The sequence below is a fragment of the Neocloeon triangulifer genome, unplaced genomic scaffold (genome assembly GCF_031216515.1).
Source record: "Neocloeon triangulifer isolate White Clay Creek 2 clone unplaced genomic scaffold, ASM3121651v1 ptg000014l, whole genome shotgun sequence".
Taxonomy (NCBI): domain Eukaryota; kingdom Metazoa; phylum Arthropoda; class Insecta; order Ephemeroptera; family Baetidae; genus Neocloeon; species Neocloeon triangulifer.
The window spans coordinates 1,859,071-1,884,538 of record NW_026775556.1 but is presented as its reverse complement, the minus strand read 5'-3'; the positions used below and the strand labels follow the sequence as shown (position 1 = coordinate 1,884,538).

Below are 25,468 nucleotides of genomic sequence, written 5' to 3'. Positions count from 1 at the left end.
TTGATTCAAATCCGCGAGAGCACAAAGGGCTGCATAATTCAGCGGCGGATTTATTTATTATTTATGGCCACTGCGCCGAGGTCTGGCCGTAAAGATCGCCATAAAAAGTCAGACTTTGACATTTTGAGTGAGGGACCGACTAACTTTTACGCGGCGCCCTTTCGCTGATGAGCTGTATTGCCGAGCACGCCTTCATAACCTCGCACATGGCACGAAGCGTTAATAGTCCCCAAGTGATGCCGGCCGATCAATGGCCCCGCACGGTGCTGCTGTGCGAATGCGGATTAAAAGCCCGAGGAGAAGAAGAAAGACTCGCAAAAGAGACGCCGACGAGCCGCCGTAAAAATGTTTCGGACCGTTAGTTCTTGGCGCAGCGCGCGTGACCAGAACGCGAATTACGTTTTCCGCTGACAGATATAATTAGGAGCTTCGTGACAATTAATTTAAATGAAACAGTTTTAGTGCCTCACAAAAGAGCAGTTTAAAAAAACAAGGAGGATTAAGTCTCTACATTTTATAAAAGATTCAATAAATATGTATTTGGTAATTAAAATGAATTCTTAAAAAAAAATTTAATCTTAACACACAATTAAAGTCAAAATTTGCTGATTATTATTTGCATTTTCTTTGTCTTGCTCATGAAATGAGGGTGACCAAAACTATGGTAGAACCAAAACAAAAATTTTTCCCTTTAAACAAAAAATTTACATTAAAATTTATTTAAATTTGATTTATATCGTTGATGTTTTTATTAAATTTATTAAAATAATTATGATATAATTTTTTAATCATTATTTCAATTCTTTACCGTAAGTGTGTTTAGTGAAACTAATTTTAATCTCCCTCTTTTAATTCTAATGTGAAAAAGAGTGTAAAAATTTATATCTAGTACAACAAAATTGTAAAGACAAGTTAGTTTTTTAAAACTAAAACTTATCATTGAGTTTAAGGAAAATCGCTTCATTTTGATTATCCCTAATCCTAACATATACTAGAAGCCTTTCCAAAGAGGGATAAATAATTAAAATAAAAAAAGTATTTGCTCAAAATTATGTAATCAAATTTATTCCCGAAGAAATCCCCCTCGCCGTTTGCAATCAGCTGGAATTATCGAATCATTTACGAAAATTGTGAACGTTTCCCATTGAAATAAGAAGAAAAAACACTCCACCGTTTGAATTGATTTTAGTCGTGCGCGTCTTTTCAGGCGCAAGAAGTAGTGGAAAGGGGTTCGCCTTGCGAGACCAACATCCGCCTCGGGCTTGTTTAAAATAACACTAGGTATGTTTGCGTGCACATTTATGTACACAAAGTCATACGCATTCAGGGCCCACGGGTACTCGGCATCCCATTTTCCAGTCTGCGCGTCTTGCGAGAGCGCATTATTTACTCGCGGGTGGGCGGACGGGCATTTCATATGCGACGCCGGCAGGAATAAAGTACGGAAAATAAGAGATGACTTGGCGCGCGCACATTAAAACGCGCCAGAGCCAACAGAGATGCTGCTGCAGCAAAACCTATACCAATAACAATGAGGAAAATAAAGTACTGCGAGAAGTGAGTGAGACAAGAGAAGAGGAAAAAAAATGCAAACTCGAGAGAACGCGATTAGCATAGTTTAAAAAAGGATTGTGGTGGAGTAGAAAAAGCAAACTTCTTCTGCATGAAAATCCTAACAGCTTTTCTTCTTCAGAAGTTTCAAGTGAATTTTTGCTGAAAGTGCTTTTACGCGAGCATAGTCAGCAAAGGAAGGAGAGATTTTATAATAAATATTTTCAATGTTTATTATTTATTTATCCTCCACTTGATGCAACGATGCAAACATTTTCACTTGAAGTAATCATTGCATTCAGAAAATCCATTTTTAGAAGACATATAAAGGGACGCTTAAAGAAAAACTATGCAATTATTATGCCATTGTTAGCTTCAGAAACGCCATTCCTTAGCTTATTGTTAGAAAAAACCTTAATATCAAGAAGTAAAACCTCGCTCTGTTTCAAAATCCTATTTTAAAGATTTTTAGTTTCAAAATTTAAATTAAAACACTAAATAATGCACACTGAAAATATATTTCAATCAAAAATTTGGTATTTTAACAAATTTTGTAATTGCTAGTTTTGCATTTTGTATCCATAAATATTGTTTCAAAATAATGAGTACTATCGCTAAAATTAATCAGGCAAATTGAATAAAAATGTATTTTTTTTTATCTACTAGCAAATTGGGTCACTCTGTTGCTATTTTTCGCAACCGTGGATAATTGAGGCAGCTGCGCGAATTCTGCTTTGCGCTGGAAATACCAAAGTTCGCCGCGGTTGCGAAAAGGGCAGAAGGAGGAGGCGAGGGGAAAACGGCGTGTTTAGGCACAATTCCTCCATCCACGCTCCGGATGAATATTTTCTGGTGGCCGTTGTTTCGCTCTAGTTTAATCAATTGGAAGTTGGAAGAGATGCGGCAATGAGAGCTGTTTTCAAATCGGCCTTGCCAGCTTAAGTGTGGTCAAGAAAACACCTAGCACGAACGGAAGATAATTGAAAATCTTTTGAATTTTTTAATTAGAAATAAAGGAAAAAATTAAAACAAGAGAAATAATTATTCGTTTAACATTTAAGTTTACACTTTCTTTAATATAATAAGGCTTTTTTCATGAAATATTTGGTGATTATATTTTTTATTTAATTATTTTCTAAGTAGAATTTTAAATATCTATTTATTTATTCAAATTAAAACTGATCATTTTTATTATAAATTAATATTATTAAGTGCATAAAATTACATTCAATTGCTCAACTTTAGTGTGATTATTATTCTTATTTTTATTATTATGGCATTTTCATTTTTATTATAAAACTTCGTAAATGTAAACATAAATTATATAGTAAACACCATAGGAATTAATTTATTCTATCAGTGTAAAACACAAATATTTATCACGAACCCAAAAGCAATTAAATACTACCCATATTAAATCAATCTGTTATATTCATATTTAAATTTTTTCCTCTTTAAATTTGTTTCAACGTCTCATTTGGTGAGCAGCAGAAAATTTATTGACACATTCTGCAAGCTTAAAAATTCCCAAAATCGCTCACTGGAGAAATGGAAGTTGCCAAAAGTTTCAATTATTTCCTTTTTGTTCCGTAGAGAAGGGAGCTAATTATACACGCCAAGTTGGAAAATTTAGGGCATAAATCTTCCTTTTTATAGCCGTAAACACTTCGCTGGGCCAAACTTTCCTTCACCGGTGCACAAATTTTTCATTTTAGTCTAGAATAGCGGTGTCTGGGCCAAACTTTCGAAACTTGTTTGCTCGCCATAAATTTTGCAAACGAGGAGCCAGTGTGCAGAAATTACAAGTGGCTATCTCTTTTGTCTCTCTGGTTTTATTCCAGGGAATGTTGTACGTACATGGGGGGTAAGTATTTATGTATGCGGCTCGAGTTGTCGGTTTTGTCGAGAAGGGGCAATCGAGTGAAGTGGTCTGCCCTGCTCTCTCTCTACCCAGCAAACACGCAAAAATATACACATATGTGTACGAATTCCAGCCGCTGAAATGCATCTCTGCCTAATCCCCAGGGCATAAACACTCGCACGACAATATAGGCAACCCGCGGCGCACTTTAATGCAGAATAATGGTAAATGCGTCCGAGTGATAATTACGAAATGATTTATAACGCGGGGCCACTTTTTGCGCTCGCTCGCAAATCCTCTTTCTCCTCTCGGTTTAATTAAAAATTTTGCACGTCCACTCTCGCTCTCTTTAGTCCGCATCAAAATTAATGCGCAATTATATGTATGAGAGACGCGCCATCCGTTGGTTTGTTTCGCCGCTTATTAAATTGGGCCGCTCCCAGAGATAATCGCCTTTGCAGGCCGCTTAAGCGTTAATAGTTTCGCATGCAAATTAATATTAATTGCAGTTTCCACGCGATTATCCGCTTTGTTATTTACAGGAATTTTTATTCCGCCTAGCAAATAATGACCAAATTTATTTGTTTTCCATTTCTTAAACATATAATTTGATATAAATAATATGTATTTATTTGTTTAATGGGCAGAATTAACAATTTGATTTTCTACATTCAAATATCTATTTTGCTTTTGAAATAAGTTCCTCACTTTTAAAATCCATTTTGGATCAGATTTATTGAAATGTAAAATATGAAAATATTTCAATACTTCTGAATCGTCTTTTTTACTCGATTTTTTTTTTTACTTTTTACCTTTCCCTATGAAAATAATCTCAAATTTCTATTTAGGAAGATTTCTAATTATATCTGCTAACCAGACTGGTTTGAATTTTTAACAAAAAAGATTGAAAAGTTATTAATGAAAGATGTGGAAGATTAAATGAATTAAAACCCATTATTTAATTCATTTTTTCCCGAAATTAAAGAAGCTTTATTTATAAATATCAACTATCTTTCAGGAAATTTCGTTGGAAAAATGTTGATCTTGATTAAATGTTTAAATCAGTGAAATTTTTTGTCATCTACATTAAATTACTCAACTTAAAATTCTTTGCAAATAATATGTACACATTTTTTTTAATTTTGCTTACTTTTTACTTTAGTAAAGTTAAATATCTATTGATGTAAAACTTTATATTTTTAGATGACGAGCAATGTTCGCCGAACACACATTTTGTAAAATAATCGCTTCAATTTTTCATTGTTTATAGTCAAATTGAATAATTCATTTCTTGCTTTATGTTTAACATTAAACTGTGAGAAAAGCAATAAAAAGGGTAAATTAAAATCAATAGTGTGTAAATTTGAGTCAATGTTTTTTTTTTAACAACTAATCGTAATTGTCGACCTTCCTCGTCAAGTTGTGGACACGGTTTTGCATTTCAAACTCTCTCAAAAGGAGCATTCGTCAAAAAGCAGAGGCGGAAAGACCTGCGACAGTTTGTGTTGCGGCCCCAATCGGCCATGCAAAGCGAATTCCCGAAATGCCTCCCGCGGGGAAACGACTGAGAATTCGTCTGGTCGAATTCGCAGATAATTTAGCTAAGTAGCCTCGAGTGGCCCTGGCAGCCCTGCTTGATGCCAGAGGGCGGAGAGGAGGCTGAAATTTCCGCCACCGCCGAAGAGCAGACCGGGGGCTGATTTGGCCGGGAAAGAGGATTTCGCACCAATTGCGCATTTGCTCTGCCTTTCAGCGCACAGGCGGTTTTTAATTTCTCTCTTTTTCTCTCTCTGTCTCTCCTCCCCAGCGGCGCAGCTCACTCGTGTAATGAATCGAAGGGCAGTGGAAAACAGGAAAAAGGAAACAAACGATTTTATGACCCACAAAAACAAGCTAATTTCGAGAAGACAAGCGTAATTAAGATCAGTAAGAAACGCGACTCTTAAAAATAATTTATCTTAATTTATGAAGAAAAATTTATTTCTTGTTAGTTTTGATTTTAATTAATAATTTAGTTTCATACCATATTTTTTTTTAAATATAAATATGAAATGAAAATTATATAATTTTCCTTTGATCTCCGAGATAATTTATTTATAAATAATTGAACGATTTGATTGATTTAGTTGATTCCATGAATGTTTACTTCAATTGTTTTACTACACATTTCACATAAAATTTACATTGATTTTTGTGAGATTTTGGACCATTCCGATCTCTGTTGGAGAAAGGCTTATAATTTTAAGGAAAATGTTTTCATTGAAAAAAAAAATTAATACAAATTTCTGACAATGAGGAGCAAGTTGACCACCTTTGATGATTTAATTAATAATATAATTAAAACTCATCAATTTTTGACAAATTTAATTTTCTTTATTTCTATTTCATTGCTTTTACTCTTTAGATTAGATTAGATAATAGTTTTATTCATTTGAGCACAAATTTACAGTCATCAACATGCAAAAAAAAAAAAATACCTCCAAAACAAGTTAATGTTGCCCGTAGAACACGTCAAGTCATTACATGCTAATTAAAATTATGTCCGAAAAATTCAAACCGATCGTAAAACAAATTATCATTCTTCAGAACTGCTTGGGCTGTTTACTTGCTTATTATTTACCAAGTTTTTTTTTACAATGAGGTTGAAATATACTTGAATATATTTTTCTTTAGATTTTTCCGGCGCTAAAATGATTTACAGCAACATTTTTTGTTTTACTTCCATGGAAATAAATGGATCTGCCCATAATTCCGATTTGAGGCCAAACCACTTTAGTTGGAACCAACGAGGCATGTAAAAAGCGATTGAACAGCAATCAGAGGAAATGTGTCACTGCCCCCGTAATTAAAAAGAGTCGCTCTTTTCAATGGGCTGGAAGCAAAATCTCCCATTCCCTCTTTTACATTTGATCGACAATCCCTGCCATTAAAACGCAAATGCCGGCCCGCATTTCTCTCTATTTCAGCGAAACACAGTCGAATTAGCAGAATTGTTCTCGTCCAACGAAAGTAATTCGCGCGCTCAAACGCGGCCGTAAAAATAAAAGCACACACATCGGACGTGTGCGAACGGACGCGAGTGTTTGCGGGGCAAATTACATACACGAGGGAGCGGCCATTAATTGCGACGTACTTGCAGGATGGTCGCTTTTCAATAATTCACCGACCGCTGTCTGCAATTCGCCTCTCGGCGAGCAAGGCAAGGCATTGAATTATTGATTCGGACGGTTTGAACAAACGTGGGGCTGCTGCCGTGAGTATATTTCGGGTAGACAGAAATAAAGGTCTATTAGGAAAGACTGAATAACGTTTTGGTTATTCCACTTCCGTGCCGCTTACCCATTGCCTACGGAATTCGTACCGAATTGAATAATTGTTAAGTATTATACATATGACGATTTGGCTCTCAAAACGGAGACTTCCTAGCAATTTGAAAATCGAAGATCATTGTTCCATTTCTATACCTTACAGGCTATTAAAAAATAATTTATGAATTATCGTACAAATAAAATTGAGTGTAGAACTGAATTTGAATTTTTTTTATTACATAGATTAGTGAAAAAAGTCTTATTAATAATAATTATTATTTATTTTGCTTGTGAGGTCAATCTGACGATCAAGGTCCGCTGATCCACGATTTGAAAGCGGTAGTGGGAGGGGCGGCCGAAAATTGTACCCAATGAGAGGCGAGCTTTTAGCATGGCGCATATGGAACAGCTGGTATGTACGGGCGGCCGTACAGCTTTGGCGGGAAAGGGACGAGCGGACCTTGCTGACGATAGATCTTTATGAATTATTCCGATGTAATTCAAAAGGTGTAACACAATTTATTTACCATTTATGGACTAATTGGAGATTTTGAATTTCTGGATCATTTGAGACTTTGAAAAAACTATTAAAAAATCGTTACAAACTTGAATCCCCACATGATTTTAAGAGGAAAAACTTCTTAATAATTTAAGTGCCTCGTGTTTTCCTTATTTTTGTTAAAAAAAATCATGACTTCATGTATTAAATCAATGGGCCATTACGTAGGCCTGTTCAAACAAATTTAAACCCAAAAAGTCGCCTTTCATTGAGAGTGAAAAAAAATTCTCCAAGCTTATTATAGGCAAATAAAATAATTCAAGAAAAGATGAATGAATTCTTAATTATTTAAACCATCATTTCCTTTTTCTTCAGTTGTAATGGAATTAATGGTTCGTTATAGGTTGCAAAATTGTCTTTTTTTATTTTTGATGTCATGGTATATGTAGTAAACTTTTAGGATTGTTAGCAGGTTCATTAAAAAAGAAACCTGCACAGCTCTAAAATTTAAAAAAAAATTAATTTTTGAAATTCTGAAACCAATATTCAACTTAAATAACTATTTTAAATTTGGTGTCTACCACTAAATACTTTCAATATTAAACTTCCAGTCAATAAATTAAGATTTACTTCAAAATGATTTTCAAGTTATATCGGACATGAAATTAATGCCATAAAACTTCTCCATTGAATCAAGAGATACTTCTTATCCATATTAAAAAGACTCTTAAGACCCAATGAAGCGTGCCAAGCACCCAAATACCAGAGCAGTTTGGCTTTTTGGTAAAAAGATCGCTATATTAATGTCGCCTGCCAAACTGCTTGGCGTGTAATAATTTTCCCGACGGTCCGCCGAGGAATAAAAAAAGTGCAGAACGACCGAGGTCAGCGGAAAATCGTGTTGGGCCGCATTTTTCGAAAAGACCGCGTGCACATTGTCAGGCGGACGAAATTGATGGTCGCAGCCTCGTGGGTACGTATTTTTATTTAATTACTTGTTCCGCTCGGATGCGTCCCCGTATCAATCATTGTTTTATTCCCGAGTGACTGGTCGCAAAAATTAACTACGGGGTGCTGCCTGCACACAATACTTTATTCCATTCGCAGCTGATGTTGTAATTTTGGTGAAACCTGCCCTCGGGAGGGGGGATTTGCTCCAGCTTAACGTTCCAGGCACGTCTCCGAGGGGTGAGAAACGCACCCCCTCTCGCGAGATAAAAAATTTCCAGCACCCCTGCCGCTGTTTTACAACTACACACGCGGCCTAGACGGAATAAATCCGTAGCGGAACGGAAAACGTGGCGTGAGCACACTTTAAATATTGACTGTACTGCAGTGCAGCATTATGTGCCATTAATCCGGCGGCAGACCCTCGTTTAGCCAGCGGCCAGAAATGAATCGCAGCCCACTTGACTTACTTTTTCACAACGGGAGAGAAAGAATAAGAGCCAGTTTCATCCTCAGGTGGCTCAAAGCGCGAACAATTTGCAGCCAGTTGCTCAAAAAGATTGTGATAAATATGTATTTCAACTCTTGATTTTATTAAAAAAAAAAAGTAATTGTTTTCCCATATTTGTCCAAATTGTTAAAAAAAGTAAAATAATTAATTTTAATTTACTGCAATAACATATATGTTTCCATTAAATTTGTTCTCGGAACAACTTTTAATAGCACGGCACGGCTCAATTCCGTAAGCACGTTTTTCGCCTTTGTTAGGTCTGGGAAGGGCTGCGTTATTTCGGCCTATTTTATGGCAAGCCATGTAATTGGAAACTCGACACGGGTGGAAACGATGAGAGAGCAAAAAGCAATATGAATAAAAAGCGACGAGCACCAGATGCACCAAGAACACATTCATCTTCCTCTCTCGCGAGTCCGGGGAAAAGTGCAGAGAAAGGAAAGAGAGACGCAAAGCCGCGCTTTTATATTAATTTTATCTCTTCCATTTGATCTGCGGAGCTTGAAATGCAAATCAGCCAGGCCACCCCTGGCTGCCAGAGGGAGATATGCGCAATATTATTTTAAAAGTTAGTTAGACCTTGGAAACTTATTTGCATTCGATTTCATCATAAGATAAAAAAAATGGATTGCATCATCTATTCAGTCATGGATATTTATGGTGATAAACCATGATTAAAATTTATCGTAACAATTACATGTTTTTATTGTAAAGGCCGAAATTTGCATTCAAATAGTCAATATTTAATTAAGTTTCAACTCTGGCTGTTGACAATTCAATCGAAAACTGAAAAAATAAAAAAATAAAAGAAAGATTCAGAGCTACAGTAAAGAAATTCTTCTTGCAAAAAATTGACCGGGTTTCAATTTGTTAAGAGCAAAAATACATTTCATTTCTGCTTAGCAACACCCTTGATTCTGTTGACCAAGGAAATTATAATTTAACCGCAGTTTACTTAAGACGATTTGCTTGCGACGTGGATTTCAATTGATAAATATTTACTTTGCTACTTCAAAGCCACTTCTTTGACTCAAGCGTCTCAAAAAAAGGGGATGTCGTAGATGGAAATTAAATTGCAAGTCACACAAAGATGTCTTTCAACAACCTCGGGTCTTTTAAATTTATTTAAATATTTAGCTATTCTTATTAATTTATATAATTTTCCACAGGGACCTCTGGAATTTTCTGTGTAAACAAACCGCACACCATAATTTAATTCTGAAATAACATGTTCAGAGAGCCCATGGGTTTAGGGTTGGCCGCATAGAATTTTGCCGATTTCCACACCACAGCAGGCCCTTCATGTACATTTAGCGGGCAAGCATTTGGAAGGCCATAATTAGACTTGGGGGTGGAAAAGTACGTCTCCGGCAGTGGGTCGACCTCAAGCAGGAGCGGCGACTGACATGGAAGGGTTCTCGGAAAACAATTTTTCACCTGCTTGGCCGAAATTAATTATTTGCCCGTTTGCGGTCGGCAACTTTGCTGCCCCCGCAACAACAAATTTATATAATTCCGTCTCTGGCGTCTGAGTGCGCCATTATCCCACTCTCGGCGCCTCTTTGGTATGCAAATTTATACGCACGCATTAATTGTGTCAGTGTGTGTGTGTACGCACTAGAGGCGGAGAATGAACGGCGAGCAAGGCAAGAGAGAATGGCTCTATTATAGTGATTCGCCGCTCGTCCTTATCATTTAAAACACACACACGCGCGCCCGCGCTTCGCTGTCATAGCGAGACTCCAAACATGACTGTGATTTATCGCTCGCTACGTGCCCTGGCGAAAGTGGAGAATAATAATATTGGATATCCGAATCTAACGCTTCCCCTGTGACGTGAGATGGATCATGCATTTTAATTCCAATTTTCCGAGTACCCTCATCAAAAAAGTCAAAATCCAGGGCTGGGAAGGAGGACATGAGATTTAACATTTTTATGGATTATCCGTTATCTAGGCAAAAAAATAATTAAAAATTTTTATGATTCTAGACTTTTCTTTACCATTATTCAATAATATCTGCATTTCCTTGTGTGCAACCTCAATTTTTAAAATAATTTAGATATTTGTCTCTTAACTAAGGATTTTTATTATAGATTTAAAATATTTTTTAACTTATAAATATAATAAATGAGACTTTATGTTAAAATTATATATAATTTATGTTTGTTTATTCATTTATTTACACAATTATTTACTAATTATATTTGTATACTCTCCATTTTATGTCGATTTTTACCAAAAATTTCATAAAATTTAAATTATTGCCGGTTTTTAATTCTGCAGACATTTTTTGTAAATTTTCCATAATTCTCTTTTAAGTAATTTTGGAATCATTTTTTGAAAATTCAAATAACAATTAATGTATTATGAATGACCTGTGTTCCGGGAAACACTTGATAATATAATTTGGTTGGAATTTAATTCCTAGTTTAATCAAATAAATTTGCATTTCTAGCGCTAGAAACTATATCCAAAATACGCAGCTTATTATGAATTCTAAAACGTAAATTAAATTGATTCTATGTTTAATTTCAACATAAAATTCAGGATAAACACAGAGCCTCATTGACTCTGAAATGGTAATTGGAATGAAATCCAGGTCGGTCTATTTACGCAGCAAAATGTTAATTAACTCGCAGCAGATGTCCCGTTGCTGACGCGCAATAAACGCCTGCGAATATTGATTGTTCGCTTGCTCGCCCGTTGTTTCCGACAGCTAATGCACAACAGAGAACGAATAATGGCACCCCCAACAACGTAAGCCACCGCACCGCCGACCCCTGCCTTCGGTGCCTGCCGAGGTGTCGGTTGCGAAGGTGCGGTCTCGCACATCTGGACCCGCTCGACCGTTTAACACCTACCCTTTGTTCGTCGGCAGAATGAAAATTCCGCAGTGAGCGGAGAGAGAGAAAGAGCGCCTGCCGGCGACGAGGGTAGGCAGCCGGCGCGACACACACGTCGGCCGGCAAGCCTAAGCCTTCTTTTTGCTCTCGATTTAACTCGACAAGTTCGGTATGCGACCGCTCTCTGACTTCTGCGACTCTCTTTAGAGAGAGAAAACTTGTTTGAAAGGAATATTTTTTGGCTGACAAAAATGGATTCTAAAAGCTTCTACGCTGAAGAGGGAGATTTTGGAATAGTTAAAAACGGTTAAAAAGCAAAGATTGTTTTTTTTTACAATTTGATTTAATTAAATATCCAAAATAGCTTGATTTCAAGCATTTTTCTTATTTTAAGAAGGATGAAATTGAAAAGTTATTGGACTGGTCCAATATTTAATAAGACAAGCCTTTTTGTTAACTCTTGACTCATAATTATAATAATGTTTTATGTACAAAGCCAAAATTTTAATTACCACTGAAAAACTCATTATAAGGAGGAAGAGACCTTCATAATTTCTAAAAAATAAATATCTTGATTAATATTCAGGATCTTCAAATTCTTCAAGGTTTTTAAGGAAAATTTTAATAACTTTTTTATTCGATAATCTTTGGTTGTATCCAAAATAATAATCAATACTCCTTAAAAATTTCCTCAGTAAATAATTAGTAAAAAGTTTTGCAACAATATCGAGACGTAAATTGATGATTATTTTAGTTTTATTTCATTTTCCATTTTTTTCTGTTTATTTGGTTAACTTGAATTTTTTTTGGCAATTTAATTTGTAATACATATCGTAATTTTATATTTTTCTTTAAACAAACATTGCTTAAATTTCTATTAGAAATAAAACAAGTTTTTATACTTAAATTTGCCCTTTATAAATAAAATATTTTCAAAAAATTTTCAATTCAATAATTAGTTGTTAATTTGTTAGTGTGTGTGTTTTTTTTTGTAATTTTATCAACAAACCATAATGCAAATAAACTACTATTATTGTTGTACTGCTCCATTTGTTGTTATCAAATGGAATTATTTACATTCACTTTCATTGAATAGAAAGCACAATTCTGCAATGATATAAATAAAGTTATCAAATTGTGGAATTTGTTTTGACAGAATTTTGCACTAACTTTTGTGCTGAAAGTCTGGTTCTCTGGATCGAATCCAACCTTACATGGCCCAGTTTAAAACGGGAGTTACGGATTATCCCCGGAAACAAATGGTTCGTCGTGCACGAGTCTCACGTTTTCTCATTTCTGGCAAAAGTCGTGCTTTGCGAGTTGGGGAACAACGCGTCATAAAACGTCGCCAGATTTTCCCCCGGGTGACTCAGATGGCTTATCCGAACGAGGGCTGCTCGCGGGTACAATCGCCTCTCTCTCTCTCGCAGAACTCGCAGCTGCATCATTACATTTCTCAATTTCCTGCTCTCGGCGCCTAACTCCTCTCGAAAACTAATTTCGCCCTCGCCTGAACACACGTCCGTGCATGCAAGGCCTGTTTTAATTATCGGCGTTGCTCGATGACACGAACGTAAACTGCGAGCGATCAACCTCCACGGCAGGTGCAATTCAGCGAAAAGCAGAGTGCATCGGAGCGCTGCTGTTTTTCATTTTCATTTTTCTTTTTTTTTTATTCCTCCCTGTGCTCCCATATCGCGAGTCGGAGTGCAATAAGAGGAAATGCATACTTCATGAGCGAGCGAGAGAGAAAATATGTTGTATGACGAGAGAGCAACCAATTGGAATTATTTTGCGCTCAACAAAAAAATATTCTTTGACTTAATTTTGGGCGGTGTATTTTTATTTTTTGTAAATTTTTAAAGCCAAAACAGCTTTTTGACCATGTCATAGCGCGTTATTGGCTCTGAAATGCAACGGAGCGGCTCAAGAAAATTTGTTAAAAAAAAATGAATTTGACGTTGCTCGGCTCCCTTCCGCATGATAAAAGCAAAGGACGTTGGGTTATTGTCCGGCTGGTCCGGCATTCAAGCAAGAGGGCCTATCAGTAAATTATTGCGCATGAATGATTTAACCGAACGGGAGATAGTGGGGCTTGAACATCTCTCATGCATGAAATAATAGCCTCCGCGTGAATTCATAAGCAAGTACGTTACACTACCAATACGCACTGCTAGTGCTCTTATCGCCTCTTGTACTTCTTATGGCATAATATGAAAATAAAGAAAAATAAAACATATAAAAAATAAAAAGTCTTGAATGGTGTCACTCAATTACCTTAAGTGAGGGGATTTTAGTTCATTTTTCCAATTGAATATTGCAAATAAGATGTTTCAATTTACCTTGTTTTTTTCTACCAAATTGCAAAAATTATTTAATTCTTATTCATAATTGCAATCATTTATTTTTGTTCTCGCGCTTCTCGCCAATAAATAAATAGCCAAGTATTACGTGAAACCACTTTACCTATATCTTTTAATAAGTTATTATGAATTGAAGAACATAATAAATGTAATTATAAAATAATGAAGAGTTATTAATGTCTTAAAATTTGATCAATTTAACATATCTTTCAATATTGACCTAAAATACTTTTTTTAACTTACCAATGAATTAAAGTCTATAGAAGCCATTTAAAAAATAAAATAGAAGTTAGGAGGCTGTATTATTATATTATTTTACGTTGGCGGCGCCGTTCCAGACGCTTCTTATTTCTTATGTAATATATCATCATAAACTGGATATACGAAATGCACTCATTTCATTACACAGCGAACACTAGTTTCAAAATTGGTTCGTGTTGCTCAAGGCAGTTACGAGCCAGACTGTGGCGAACGTGGCAACAAATTACACCACTTGGAGTCCCGCGAGACAGAAAGAAGCGATAAATTTCCGACTCACCGTCCACTGAGCGTAAGTGCTGGCCGGGTCGACGAAGGGCCACTTGGAGGGCAGCCAGGACTTGTGCGTCTTCGGGGTGGAGGCGGTGGTCGGGGGCGGCCTGGGCCGTCTCTCGGTGCTCGCCGTCCTCCAGGTGGTCATTTGTTCCGTGGTGGTGCTGGTCGTCGTCGTCGTCGTTGAAGAAGAAGAAGAGGAGCTGCTCGAAGGAGTCGGCGAAGTCATTTCAGGGGCCTCTGCTTCCTCTTCTTGGTCGGCGGGGGCGGCACTCGGAGGCGGCTCGGCCGTGACCAGAAGGACGACGTCGGCCGGAGACGTCGTGCTGAGGTTGTTGATGTCTTCGGCGGCGGCAAAGGAGCTGGCGGTCGTCACCGAGAAGTTGAAGGCGAGCAGCTCGGGGGTGGTCGGGGGCGTGGAGGCGGCGGGGGCGGGCCGCAGAGGCCGGTGGTGCGGCGTGCGGATCACGATGCTGCTGGAGACGAGGAAGGGCACGATGACGGCGGCGACGACGCCGCCCACCAGCACCACGCAGATGGCCACCAGGACGGCGCTGCGGCCGCACGCCGTGCCCTCCTTGCGGCCCCCGAAGGCCGCCTCCGTGTCAAGGCCGGCGTGGCCGCCGTCCTGCTGGGGCAGGATGGTGTACTGCAGCGAGTTTTCGCCATGCCGCACCGTTTTGTACATGGTGGTGAACTGTTGCGCCTCCGACCGCCGCTCCACTTTATATCCGGCAGGGGAGGTGTGCGCCCGCCGCCTGCGCGCACCCCAACCCCCAATCGATAGATCCGCCGACCGCCCCTGGGAGCGCAACACACAACGTATACCATCGACACTCGCCGATATCTCGCTGACACCACGCGCACCCACTGCTAATAACTCCCTTCTTGTTCCCACAAACGTCCTTTGATGAAACCGCCACTTTCAAAGCAAGTTATTTTTCATGGCGTTGATTGCAAGAAAAATTATTTTTTAATATTGTAAATTAAAAAGATTCGTTTTTTATTTGAATTTTAACTGCAAAGACTTAAATTTGCAAATTAAGTAATTTTATATTAGAGAAATACTTTGGTATTAAAATTCTTTTATAAACCAGATTTTTTCAACAAAAAAGAGAACATGATTCAATCGATCTATAATTATCTATTTTTTAATATTATTGAACTGTAAACTATTTATTATTCAGGTTTAAAAATTTAATTTCTAAATCAAGAAAATTTATATTTAATATATTCGAAAGGTCAATTTTTATAATTTTAGAAAAGCTGATAATGTACTAGATCTAATATTTAAAAAAATTGGTGATAATACAAAATTTTGCAATTAGATAAGAAAAATTTAACAAATTTAATAAAAAAGTACGTATGTATAAATAACGATTAATGATCTCCAATAATTTTTTTCCTGTGTATGATATTTAAATTAATGATTTTTTTGTATGTATTGTATAACCTATTAAAGGCAGTAATTGCAGCTTCCTAAAGATAAATCAATAAAGACACTTTGAAATTATAGTTTACTAGTTATTTTGTAATAATTTATCTTTATTTATAATCTATTGACCCAAATCCAATTGAGGAAACGTCATAAAAAAAAATCAATAGTTTAAACTAGCGATTGGTAAATAGTTAATAATTTAAATTTTTAATAATTTATTGTGTATTTATTGTGCAATTTCGTTTGAAAAGAGCAATTAGGACGATCCGAAAGGATGATTTTACCCGCCGAATGCAGTTTAAATTGGTGAGTTAAGTTATCCTGAGCCACATAAAAAACTATAAGAAAGTGGGAAGAACTGCTGCAAAAAAATTATATCAAGATAAAAGAGCCGAAATGAGACCAGTTTCCTTGGTTGACGAAGTAATTTGTCACTAACGGCAAAATTTTTTCACAGTGATAAAATTATGTGTGTTTCATCCTTCCTTTTTTATATTCAATTAACCTGAGTGATTAATTAAACTTTCCATCTAGAATAATAAATTATAATTCTGCCATTGTATTTGGTGAAAGTTTTCAAATATGAGAAAAACTTCAGGATAGTAAATGAATCACCAGGAGTTGAGCAGACTCCATGATGAGAATTTTTTTTAAATATAATGATTAATGATGTATGTATGACTTGAGTAGAATAAACAAACAACAATTTTACTTTTTCTGATTTTTCTTTTAGAGATACACATTGAAGCAGAAAATAGACCTAGCTTAGTCCTTGTAGTGCGAGACGTCATTATTTTCAGTTATTTTTTAAGGACACTCTCGGTGCGAGTCGGTACAACTCTCCATCTCTTTTTGCGTCTTAGCATTTGCGTTTTTTGTGTCGAGTGTGCGGGCGCAGAAGCAGTTTGCGCCGGTGAGCCGCGGCCGACGAAGAAATTGCGCTGGCTGGCGTTTCCAACCAAGTTTCGTCGCTGCTTTATTATATTCAAATTGCCTCGGTCGTTTCGGCCCGTTATCTGCCTAGCTAGCGTTTTATATATGTATTATTATACAAACCGGCGAGATCATGCAAACGGCAGCAAGGCATGCATGCAACCCTCTCTCACAAAACAAAACTCGGTCGCTCGCTGCGATTTATTGGCTTAATGAAAACACGCTCAGCCGCGGTCTCTCGCCTCCACTTCAATTGCCGACGAACACATTATGTACGCGTTTTTATGTACATGGAAATTCAACTCGCTCTCAGCTGCTTGCTTTTTTCGCGGAAAAACTAGTATTGGAAATGGGAACGCGCGCATGCTTCACAATCGGAGAAAGCAGCGCAGACTAAAGACGGATCTCGACCAAATTTAATAATGTTGAAATGGTGAATTGCTCAGCTTTAAAAGAACAATCAATAATACTGGCATGTGAGAGGTTTATCAAAATATTATTTTTTTTACATCATGTACATAATTATTACAAAAGATATCCTAAATGTTTAATTTTTTTCTGAAAATATTTTTAAATGATAAAGTTTTAACTATTCATTGATTTATTCATTTTTTTCTGTTTATTTTTGTAATATTTTTGCAAATTCTGAAATACATGCTTGTCAAACGTTTTTTTACCTTGAAAGTTTAGAGTGCGTTTTAAAAAATAATTATGCGTTCAAAGCTGTACTTACTCTGGAAGAAATAATTTATTCCTCGTTTAAATTGTTTTTACTCAAAACTTTATTGTCATGGAACTCTATTTCCGATTAAGGAAGTAGATTGAAGGATAAAATCAGCTAGAAGTCGATTGCCTATCCCGCGTATTCAAAAGTAAAATCGCCAAAGTTTGGAACACATAACTCTCAGGAAAATGGAAATTTAGTTGATAGGTCAAGGGCCATGATCAAATAAAAATTATTTTCAGCTTTTCAACAAATCCTTTCATTTATGGCTATGAGTTTTCATTTTCAATTTGAAAATTTTTGTTTTAATTTTGTGATGGTCGGTTTTTATTTTTCTTTCCTGCAATGACTTCAATTTCTTATTATTTTTTTTACTTTCTAAAAACGTTATTTATTTCACATTATTTATTATTACATGAATTTACACAAAATTTTTATTTTGGAAAATTGTAGGAAGTTTGCCGTTAATATTTTGTGGTTTTTTCTGTTATAAATGAGAAATTAGTCCCTTGCAGACGTTCCAAGGTAGGCGGCACACGCAGGGCAGTAGTGATAGGCATCCCTGCAGCTTTCAATACAATAAGGAATAGGGGCGCAGCACCAGCAACTAATAAGAAAAACCAAACAAATGACTTGGGAAAATAAATAAAACGCCTTGTCTGAAGAGCAGATTATATTATTTTGAAAATTGTGCTAGGCTTACCCAAAGAGGCACAGAAGAAGCGCAATTATATGCGTCATAGTTCCACTTTTGTGTTCAACCCTTGTTTGTATATTTGCCTGACACGACGGGCAAACATATCTGCTTGACTCTGGCGGTAAAGAACCTGAGCAATTAATAACAAATATCAGCGATTTGATAGTTAAAAAAAATTGTAAAAATAATTTAATACTAATATGTTGATATATTATTTAAACTTTATTAATTGAGGCAAAAATTTAAAATCGAAATTAAATTAAGTATATACTGACTAATCACCATCACCACAGGAGCAGTTGGTGGTGAATCCATGTTATTCAGGGGCTCCCGAAAAAACTCAATCGACGCTATTCCTGCTGGAGGATTCTGCATCGGTGGTCCTCCGCCATGCATTAATTCTTGTTCTCTGTAACTTGGATTCATCGCGTCGGGCACAGAAAGCAAGTGAGGAGGAAAAGCAGCTTGGGAATCAAGTTAACTTTTCTTATCCTGAAAGCATATCCTGTTACCATTACAATTCTTTTATCCTATTTTGTGTTTATAATTCTCCAGCATTGGAAAAACCACCAAACTCGATTCAATCGATCCTGATAAATTTAAGATAAGAGCGCGCAAACATAACATATTCACCACTCAACAATTTCCTGCTGTGTAAATCTTAAAAGAAAAAACTTTATGATAAGCCTGTAAGGTTTTAAAGTGAAGTCTGATGTTTGAAACTCGAAAGCTAAATTTTCCTATTCCTATGAAAGAGCGGATGTGTGTTTTTTTTTTAAGCAATGAAAAGAGTGAACTTTGAAGAAAGGAAATAATACTTTTTATTCCTTAGCATCTCATATAATATATTTTAATCCAAACATGAACCACCTTATTTTATAATTATGATACAATTAATTCAATATGGTGAGCGTTTCAGCGCCTCTTTCCCTTCTGAAAACCCCAGAGTTCCTCCTAGCCGCCTCCAAGTGCCGCAGTTTAGCAGCAAAAATTCTGAAAGTTAATGTTTATTTTTAAGTTGCAAAAGTTTTTGAAGTATAAATAAAAGGCTACTTTTCAACATTTTCCCAGAGCTGTGCCTGTCTTTCGTTGGCCGGCTCGTTGTCCTTCATGGTTCTCTGCACCTCCTTCAAGTGTCGACCGCGCTTCTCTTCCTCGGCAATTTTCGCGTTTAACCGATCCCTGTAATTTTGCATCCAAATTATTGGTCAACTTGTGGAAGCGGAAAAAAGTGACCTGAGAGATTTGGCTTTGTCACCGGCCTTGTAATAAGCCATCTCTTGCTCTAGCATCTCCTTCTGGGCGCCGACCACTTCCGTTTTGGCCTCGAGAAGGGCCGCCTCCGCCGACGCTTGCCGCGTTTCCTCTTCAATTTGCTTAATTTCCTGCAATTTGCCTCAATTAATGTGTCGCCAACGGGAGCCAGAATTAATTATTAAATAAACACACACGGGTCTCGCACATCAATGAATTTGCAGGTGCGTGGGCATCGCAAATACCAACAAGGAAAACAAAGGGTTCGAACCTGCTCGATTTTGTTGCTGGCCGAACCGATGTTGGCCGCCGTCGCGTCGTACTGCTGCTTTACCTTGTTGAAGTCGGCCAAGGCGGACTGGTACTGCTCCCTCAAAGGACGTAGTTCTACAAATCCACGCAATTTTAAACATTTTCAAAATTAATTTAAACCTTCCCTCTCATTTATTAAGTAGGAAAAATAAAAGAAAAATGAAAATTTATTTTCTAAATTTCTTTCTTGATTTAAATTCAATAATAAAATAAGGTAAAGTCAATTGATACTGAATTAATCGGATGATCTGAATAAATGCAAATTTTGGGAAAATTGATAATGAAATATTACCGATTCTAATAAAATAAGCTGCTGCAATAATCAAAATTCATTAATAAGAACAATGTGACAATTCTATTTAAAAATAAATGCTTTTTAATGCAACTACAGGAAAAAATTTATATTTTTTTAAATGATTATTCTATATTAATAAAAAAAAATTAAATAATAATATTGATATTATATTGTTGTAAATTATAAATAAATTTAAATTGTTAAATAATTAATACTTTAAGTAATAAATTTCAGTGAAAAATATTATAATTAGATAATTAAACATTAAATTAAAAGCAAATAAATTTATTTATAATAAATAAATCAAATGTTGTGATTTCAAACATTTGGTGCATTTTGATTATTGCAGCAGTTAATTTTTTTCAACAATAAACACAATTTTATTTTAGTGTAGCATCTCGTGCACCAGTGTCGTCCTGCGGTTCCGTGGTGCAATAAAACCTATAATGGAATCGGTGACACACATTACGTGAAGAGACGGAACCGAAGACAGAATTAGTGACGGACGTTCTGTGATGAGACGGATCGAGGATTCAATTTTTCATGTAATCCACCTCAAGTGTTATGAACCAAATTTAATAGAATTAATTAATTTTAAGTATTGAAGATGAAGATAATTATGTTAATGTAAAATCTCAATAAAATTTTGCTAGTTTTACCGAAAACTTATTTGCAATGTAAAGCATCTTTTTAAATAAAACTAAAATTTCTATTTTTTTAATTAAAAAAGAATGTAAAAATTTGTTTCTTTTCACCTTGGATTGCGGGTGCAAGTTTGGCCTTCTTGGTTGCGATTATCTGGTTGAGCTCGAGGATGGTCTTGGACAGCGCCTCCAAGGAAACTTCCTTCTGCATGTCGAGCTGCGTCTTGGCCGCGTCCACCTCCTCCAGTTGCGACGCGGTGCTCGAATAGCCACTGAGGCCAAGTCGGCGCTCTTCGTCCGCCAATTGTCTCTGGGCCAGGTCGTGGTTGGCTCTCAGGACTTCGAGCGTGCGGGACAGCACGCCACACTCAGCCGTCTGACTGGACAGTTGGCTCCTGCGCGCTTTGAAGAGTTCGGTGCGTGGCTTCAACTGCGCCAGGTAGCGCTTGTACTGCTCTTCTGTCAGAGGCATCTCCTCGCCTGGCAACAACTGCCCTTGGATGTGCTGTCAAAATTCGATTTGAATTAGGAAAAAGTTTTGACTGCCGTTTCATTAATAGAAATTCACTTGTTTGAGAGTAGCTTTTAAATAATGTTATTTCATCATATTCCTGATTTTTTTGTGTGTGCCAAAAATATTCATTTATAAAAAAAAATGTGTAATGGACAAACAAAGAAAATAGATTAAATTAAAATTTTCCACCTAAATTTATGAAGAATCAACATTAGTTAGTTAAAAAAAAGGAAATTAAGCAAAAGAAAACGTTTCTTCAAAATTTCACAACTTTTTTTTATCCACTAAATTTATTTGCTATGCGCACATTCAAATTTTATGAAGCAATGATAATAAAATAATCATTGCGATGTTTAATATCAACATTTTTAATATTCGTTTGTAAAATGTTGATTAATTAAAATTAATCAAGTTAATTGCGCTGTCACTTCGCAAGCATCAGTTTTGAATATTTGGATTTTTGTTGCAGGAGGGGCTCCGGGAAATTTGCAATTTATTCTGGTTGGTGTGGATTTCCACTATGGCCTCTGCGGCATTGTTCGGTTTGTGGGAATTTATTTACGAGCAAATTGATTTTTGATGGCATCTGTTTGGGGGGGATTATCGCGTCCATTAAGCATCCGCGCACGGCAATTAATTTACCAGTGTAAAAGGATTTGCATGTATTTGTGGGAATTCGGTGCGAGCGCAGCTGCTCCTTTCTCATTCGCTCTACGGTGCTTGTTACCGTGCGCGCGGAAAGTCCACAACAGAATGCAAATTTCGTTATCTCGTGTACGTCGCATGGAAAGGGAATTACTCTTGTAAGACGCTAATTACATTGTGGATTAGTTTTGCAGCAAACTTTCCGTGTAATGAAGCAAGCATTTAACGAGAGCTTTGAGCTAATCTTGAAGTTCTCCGAATGCAAGTTATGCAGCTCGTTGAACACAATTATCCGCTTTAATTGTGCCACCAAAATGAAAATTTTACTTCTAAACCCAAACATGTATTATTTTCTAATATTTTGAATAGATAGATGTTAAATTAATTAAAATTTATTTTCAGAACAGAAAAATTGGTTACAAATTGTTTTAAATCTTTTCTTTTTCAACAGATTAGGATTTTAGAGTTAAAAATATTTATGTTATTTATCTGCAAGAAAATGTTAAACGCATTAAAAAAATTAAATGATTTTTTGGTTAAATACAGCTCCTCCAGTTTTGGTCCCGGTCTATCATGAGAAGGAAAAGAAATACAAAAAATTTAGCCAATTTTTAAAAATTTCTTAGTAAAAACAGTAAAAATGAAATTTTACTAATCTTGTTCTCTACTTCAATTTTTCTACTTCAAAATTCAAAGTCGAATTGGTTTACATTAAAAAGTTGTGAATTTTTCTGCTCGTTTTCACTCCTCTTGTGCTCAAATCTTTTCCCAATTTAAATTTCAAACATAGTAATTGTTTGATATCATAAAATTATGAAGAGTTTTATATTAAAAATATTTTCCTCACTTCAAGTTTTGCTTTCAACGTTGCCGACTCTCTCTTGAGATCTCCAAGGGCCTCTGCGGCGGCCTCCTTCTTGCGGCCGAGCATGGCCGCCTGCTGTTTGAAAGGGGCGAGTTTGTCGTCGGCCGGGTCGGTCGCTGCCATTCTGCGCTCGAGCAACGCGTTCACCTCTGTAGATAGGGTGCGCACCTTTTACATGAAACACGGTTCATTTTAATTGAAAGTGATTGAAAAGAGGATTGGAAGTGAATGAAAAAGATTATGAGCGAGAACGACGAGTGAGTACCTGTTGCTCGACTTGGGCAAGGTCCGACCTCGTTAGACACGTTTGCGACGCCACCTCGCGCAGCAGTTGTAATTGCGTTTGGGCGCTTTTGATGTCAGCAGGGATTTTCTCGTTGGCGATGTACGTGGATACTTTTTCTTCCTCTTCCGCCCTTTGTAGCAGACCTTTTGAAAGGGATGAAAATAATGTAACGCCGCAGAAAGATGTTTTGGAAGCTCGTCGTGCATCAATTTTAAATCTTGTCAAAGAAAAAGGGAGACGACTAAAGCCGGTGGCGACAGGAGATCTATGGAATACTATCAACTTTATGCCAAAAATAGCTTTTTTCCGAATGCCAATAATATGAAGCTTGGAAATTTTTACTTTTGCAACTATAATAATTATTGCTGTTGAAAAGAAACTGTAGAACTGTTTGTGGTTTTTAAATTTAAGAGTAAATTTTTTTACTTTTTATTTAAATTTCCAAATCGGCACAGAAAGAAAGAAAATTATAAAAAGTTTACTAATTATTTATTCCCTAGTTTATTTATCTAGTATTTTGTATTGCATTAATAAAATTATTATTCTTAATAATGAAATATTTTATTAATATGTGTTAGCTTCCTCAAAGTTCAAATATAGAATTGAAATCTAAATTTTCTTTGAACAGTCTCAGGATTAACAGTTAATTTTACGATTGAAGATACCAATTGTCCTCATGTGAAGTTTACAATTGATTTAGCTGCTACTTTATGAAGATTCAAAGCTTAAATGATACTGTCTTTTAAATTTTTTTATCTGCGTTAATGATAAAAATGCAAAAATAAGTAAATCCCATTTTGCAAAAAGGACGGACGCATTAGCTGCAAAAAGAAAACTGTATGCATCCGCAGGAAGTGCCCCTTTTCGCTCGCTCGCTCTCTCTCCGCCTCAAAAGGCAAAAGTGCACAAATGTGTTGAGCTGCTCTGTGTGTTTCTGTCTCTCTTCCTATAGCTTTTAGCAATCCCCAGGCGCATTAATATTCCATTTCCTGGCCGTGTCTGCGCTTTTCCCTTTACCTTGCGGAGTGACTCCGTGGGCCGCCCTGCGAGCTTCAGTGACCTGCTGCTTGGTCCTGGCCACGAATCGCTCCAGCTCGGCGCAGGTGGTCTGAAGACGCGCCTTCTGCTCCAACAACATGTCCCTCTTGGCCCGCGCCTCCCGCAAGGCTTTCACTCGAGCCAGCAGAGCCGCGTTTGCTTTTGAGCCCTCAACCTGCCAAAATTGCCCAGAAGGCCAAAGATTACTTTTCACTCAACGATGATGCCTTTTTGGATTTCTCTTTTTACTCTTAAAAAACAAAAGGCCAACTTGAATATAAGTAAAAAATTAATTATTTAGGGTAATTATTTTTGAAAAATTTTTAAATGAAATAATTTTATAATTATTTAAAAATTTTCCGCTGAAAAAATTAATATATAAATTTTACCAAAAACAAAACTTTCATTTCAGCCTGCTTTTCATAATTATATTTAATTCTCACATTATCACCAATTGATTAAAAGTTTTATTTTTAAGCTGTTTTTTTTTTTAATTTCCCAAAAGGATAAACACCTTTGATTTTCTCTTGAAAAAGTATCAATTTCAACGTACGCGAGTTTTTTGCAGAGTGGCTACTTTGGCGGCCACGATTTCCCGTTCACGTTCCATGACGGCCAAATCTCCCCTGAGCTCTCCGGCGTTGCTGCCACCAGACACAAGCTGCTCGCGCTCGCGGTGCGCATCTTTAAATGCCTCCAGTAGCTGTTCGTACTGCGAAAATGACTCTTTGTTGTAGTTAAAAATTAAAAGCAAAATATTTCGTGGCCAAAAAATATTATGGGCTTCAATTAAACTTTTGTTGCGAAAAACAGCAATTTGCTAGAGTGCATTTTGCCGTTTTGAGTCGCGAATTTACGTTTTCATAAAGCTCCTCTAGATTAGAGTCTCCTCTGAGCGCAGCTGGGACTTCAATTTTCATTAAGTATTTGCCCAAGTAGGCTCTCTTTTCCAGCAGCTGGCGTTCTCTCAGCAGCCACTCCAAAATGGGCAGTATTATCGACTTTTCGCCGACGAACAAGGATTGGGCTAGGTCGTACCTATGAAGTACACGCTTAGTACTGGAATTCATAAAATATGAAGAAAAAAACCAACTCTGTGCCGCTGGGTGGTCTGTACTTCATAATGTATAGCGAGTTGAGCAACCGCTTGACTGTCATCTCTCGGTTCTCGGCACGAGTATCAACTTGGTCCTTCCCTTCAATAGTGCATGAAACGTTGCTCAAAATCTGAGGGATAAATATTAAATAAATATCCGTGTCAGCAGATTGAAGTTAAAAATTTAAAAACCTGCACGAGTTGATCTGGTTGGTATCCATCAAATTCGATAATGTTGTAGTTTTTCTTCGGGTACAGAGCTTTCAGCTCGTCAACAACAAATTTAAGTTGCGAAGACATGATTTTAATC

General features: G+C 36.6%; 3 protein-coding genes across 3 annotated transcripts in view; all 3 read right to left on the bottom strand.

Annotated features, from left to right (window-relative positions):
- The window catches only part of LOC132200018 (uncharacterized), a 29,859-nt gene extending 14,754 nt beyond the window's left edge, over window positions 1–15,105 (bottom strand). Inside the window, exon 1 of the mRNA XM_059625176.1 lies at window positions 14,425–15,105. Within this exon, the coding sequence (XP_059481159.1) occupies window positions 14,425–15,105 (681 nt within the window). The remainder of the gene's footprint in view (window positions 1–14,424) is intronic.
- A 2,349-nt stretch (window positions 15,106–17,454) lies between these two features.
- LOC132200723 (lipopolysaccharide-induced tumor necrosis factor-alpha factor homolog) lies at window positions 17,455–18,676 on the bottom strand. Its single transcript, XM_059626396.1, has 3 exons — window positions 18,485–18,676; window positions 18,216–18,339; window positions 17,455–18,119 (listed from the first exon to the last, which is right to left on the bottom strand). The coding sequence occupies exons 1-3, from the start codon at window positions 18,633–18,635 to the stop codon at window positions 18,014–18,016; spliced, it is 381 nt and encodes a 126-aa protein (XP_059482379.1). The 5' UTR covers window positions 18,636–18,676; the 3' UTR covers window positions 17,455–18,013.
- A 372-nt stretch (window positions 18,677–19,048) lies between these two features.
- On the bottom strand, window positions 19,049–25,466 carry LOC132200921 (intraflagellar transport protein 81 homolog). The gene is made up of 12 exons (XM_059626708.1): window positions 25,351–25,466; window positions 25,156–25,289; window positions 24,920–25,100; window positions 24,616–24,774; window positions 24,042–24,237; window positions 23,004–23,167; window positions 22,721–22,906; window positions 20,826–21,219; window positions 19,735–19,850; window positions 19,446–19,594; window positions 19,263–19,391; window positions 19,049–19,202 (listed from the first exon to the last, which is right to left on the bottom strand). The coding sequence occupies exons 1-12, from the start codon at window positions 25,456–25,458 to the stop codon at window positions 19,103–19,105; spliced, it is 2,016 nt and encodes a 671-aa protein (XP_059482691.1). The 5' UTR covers window positions 25,459–25,466; the 3' UTR covers window positions 19,049–19,102.
- Window positions 25,467–25,468: the final 2 nt, after the last annotated feature.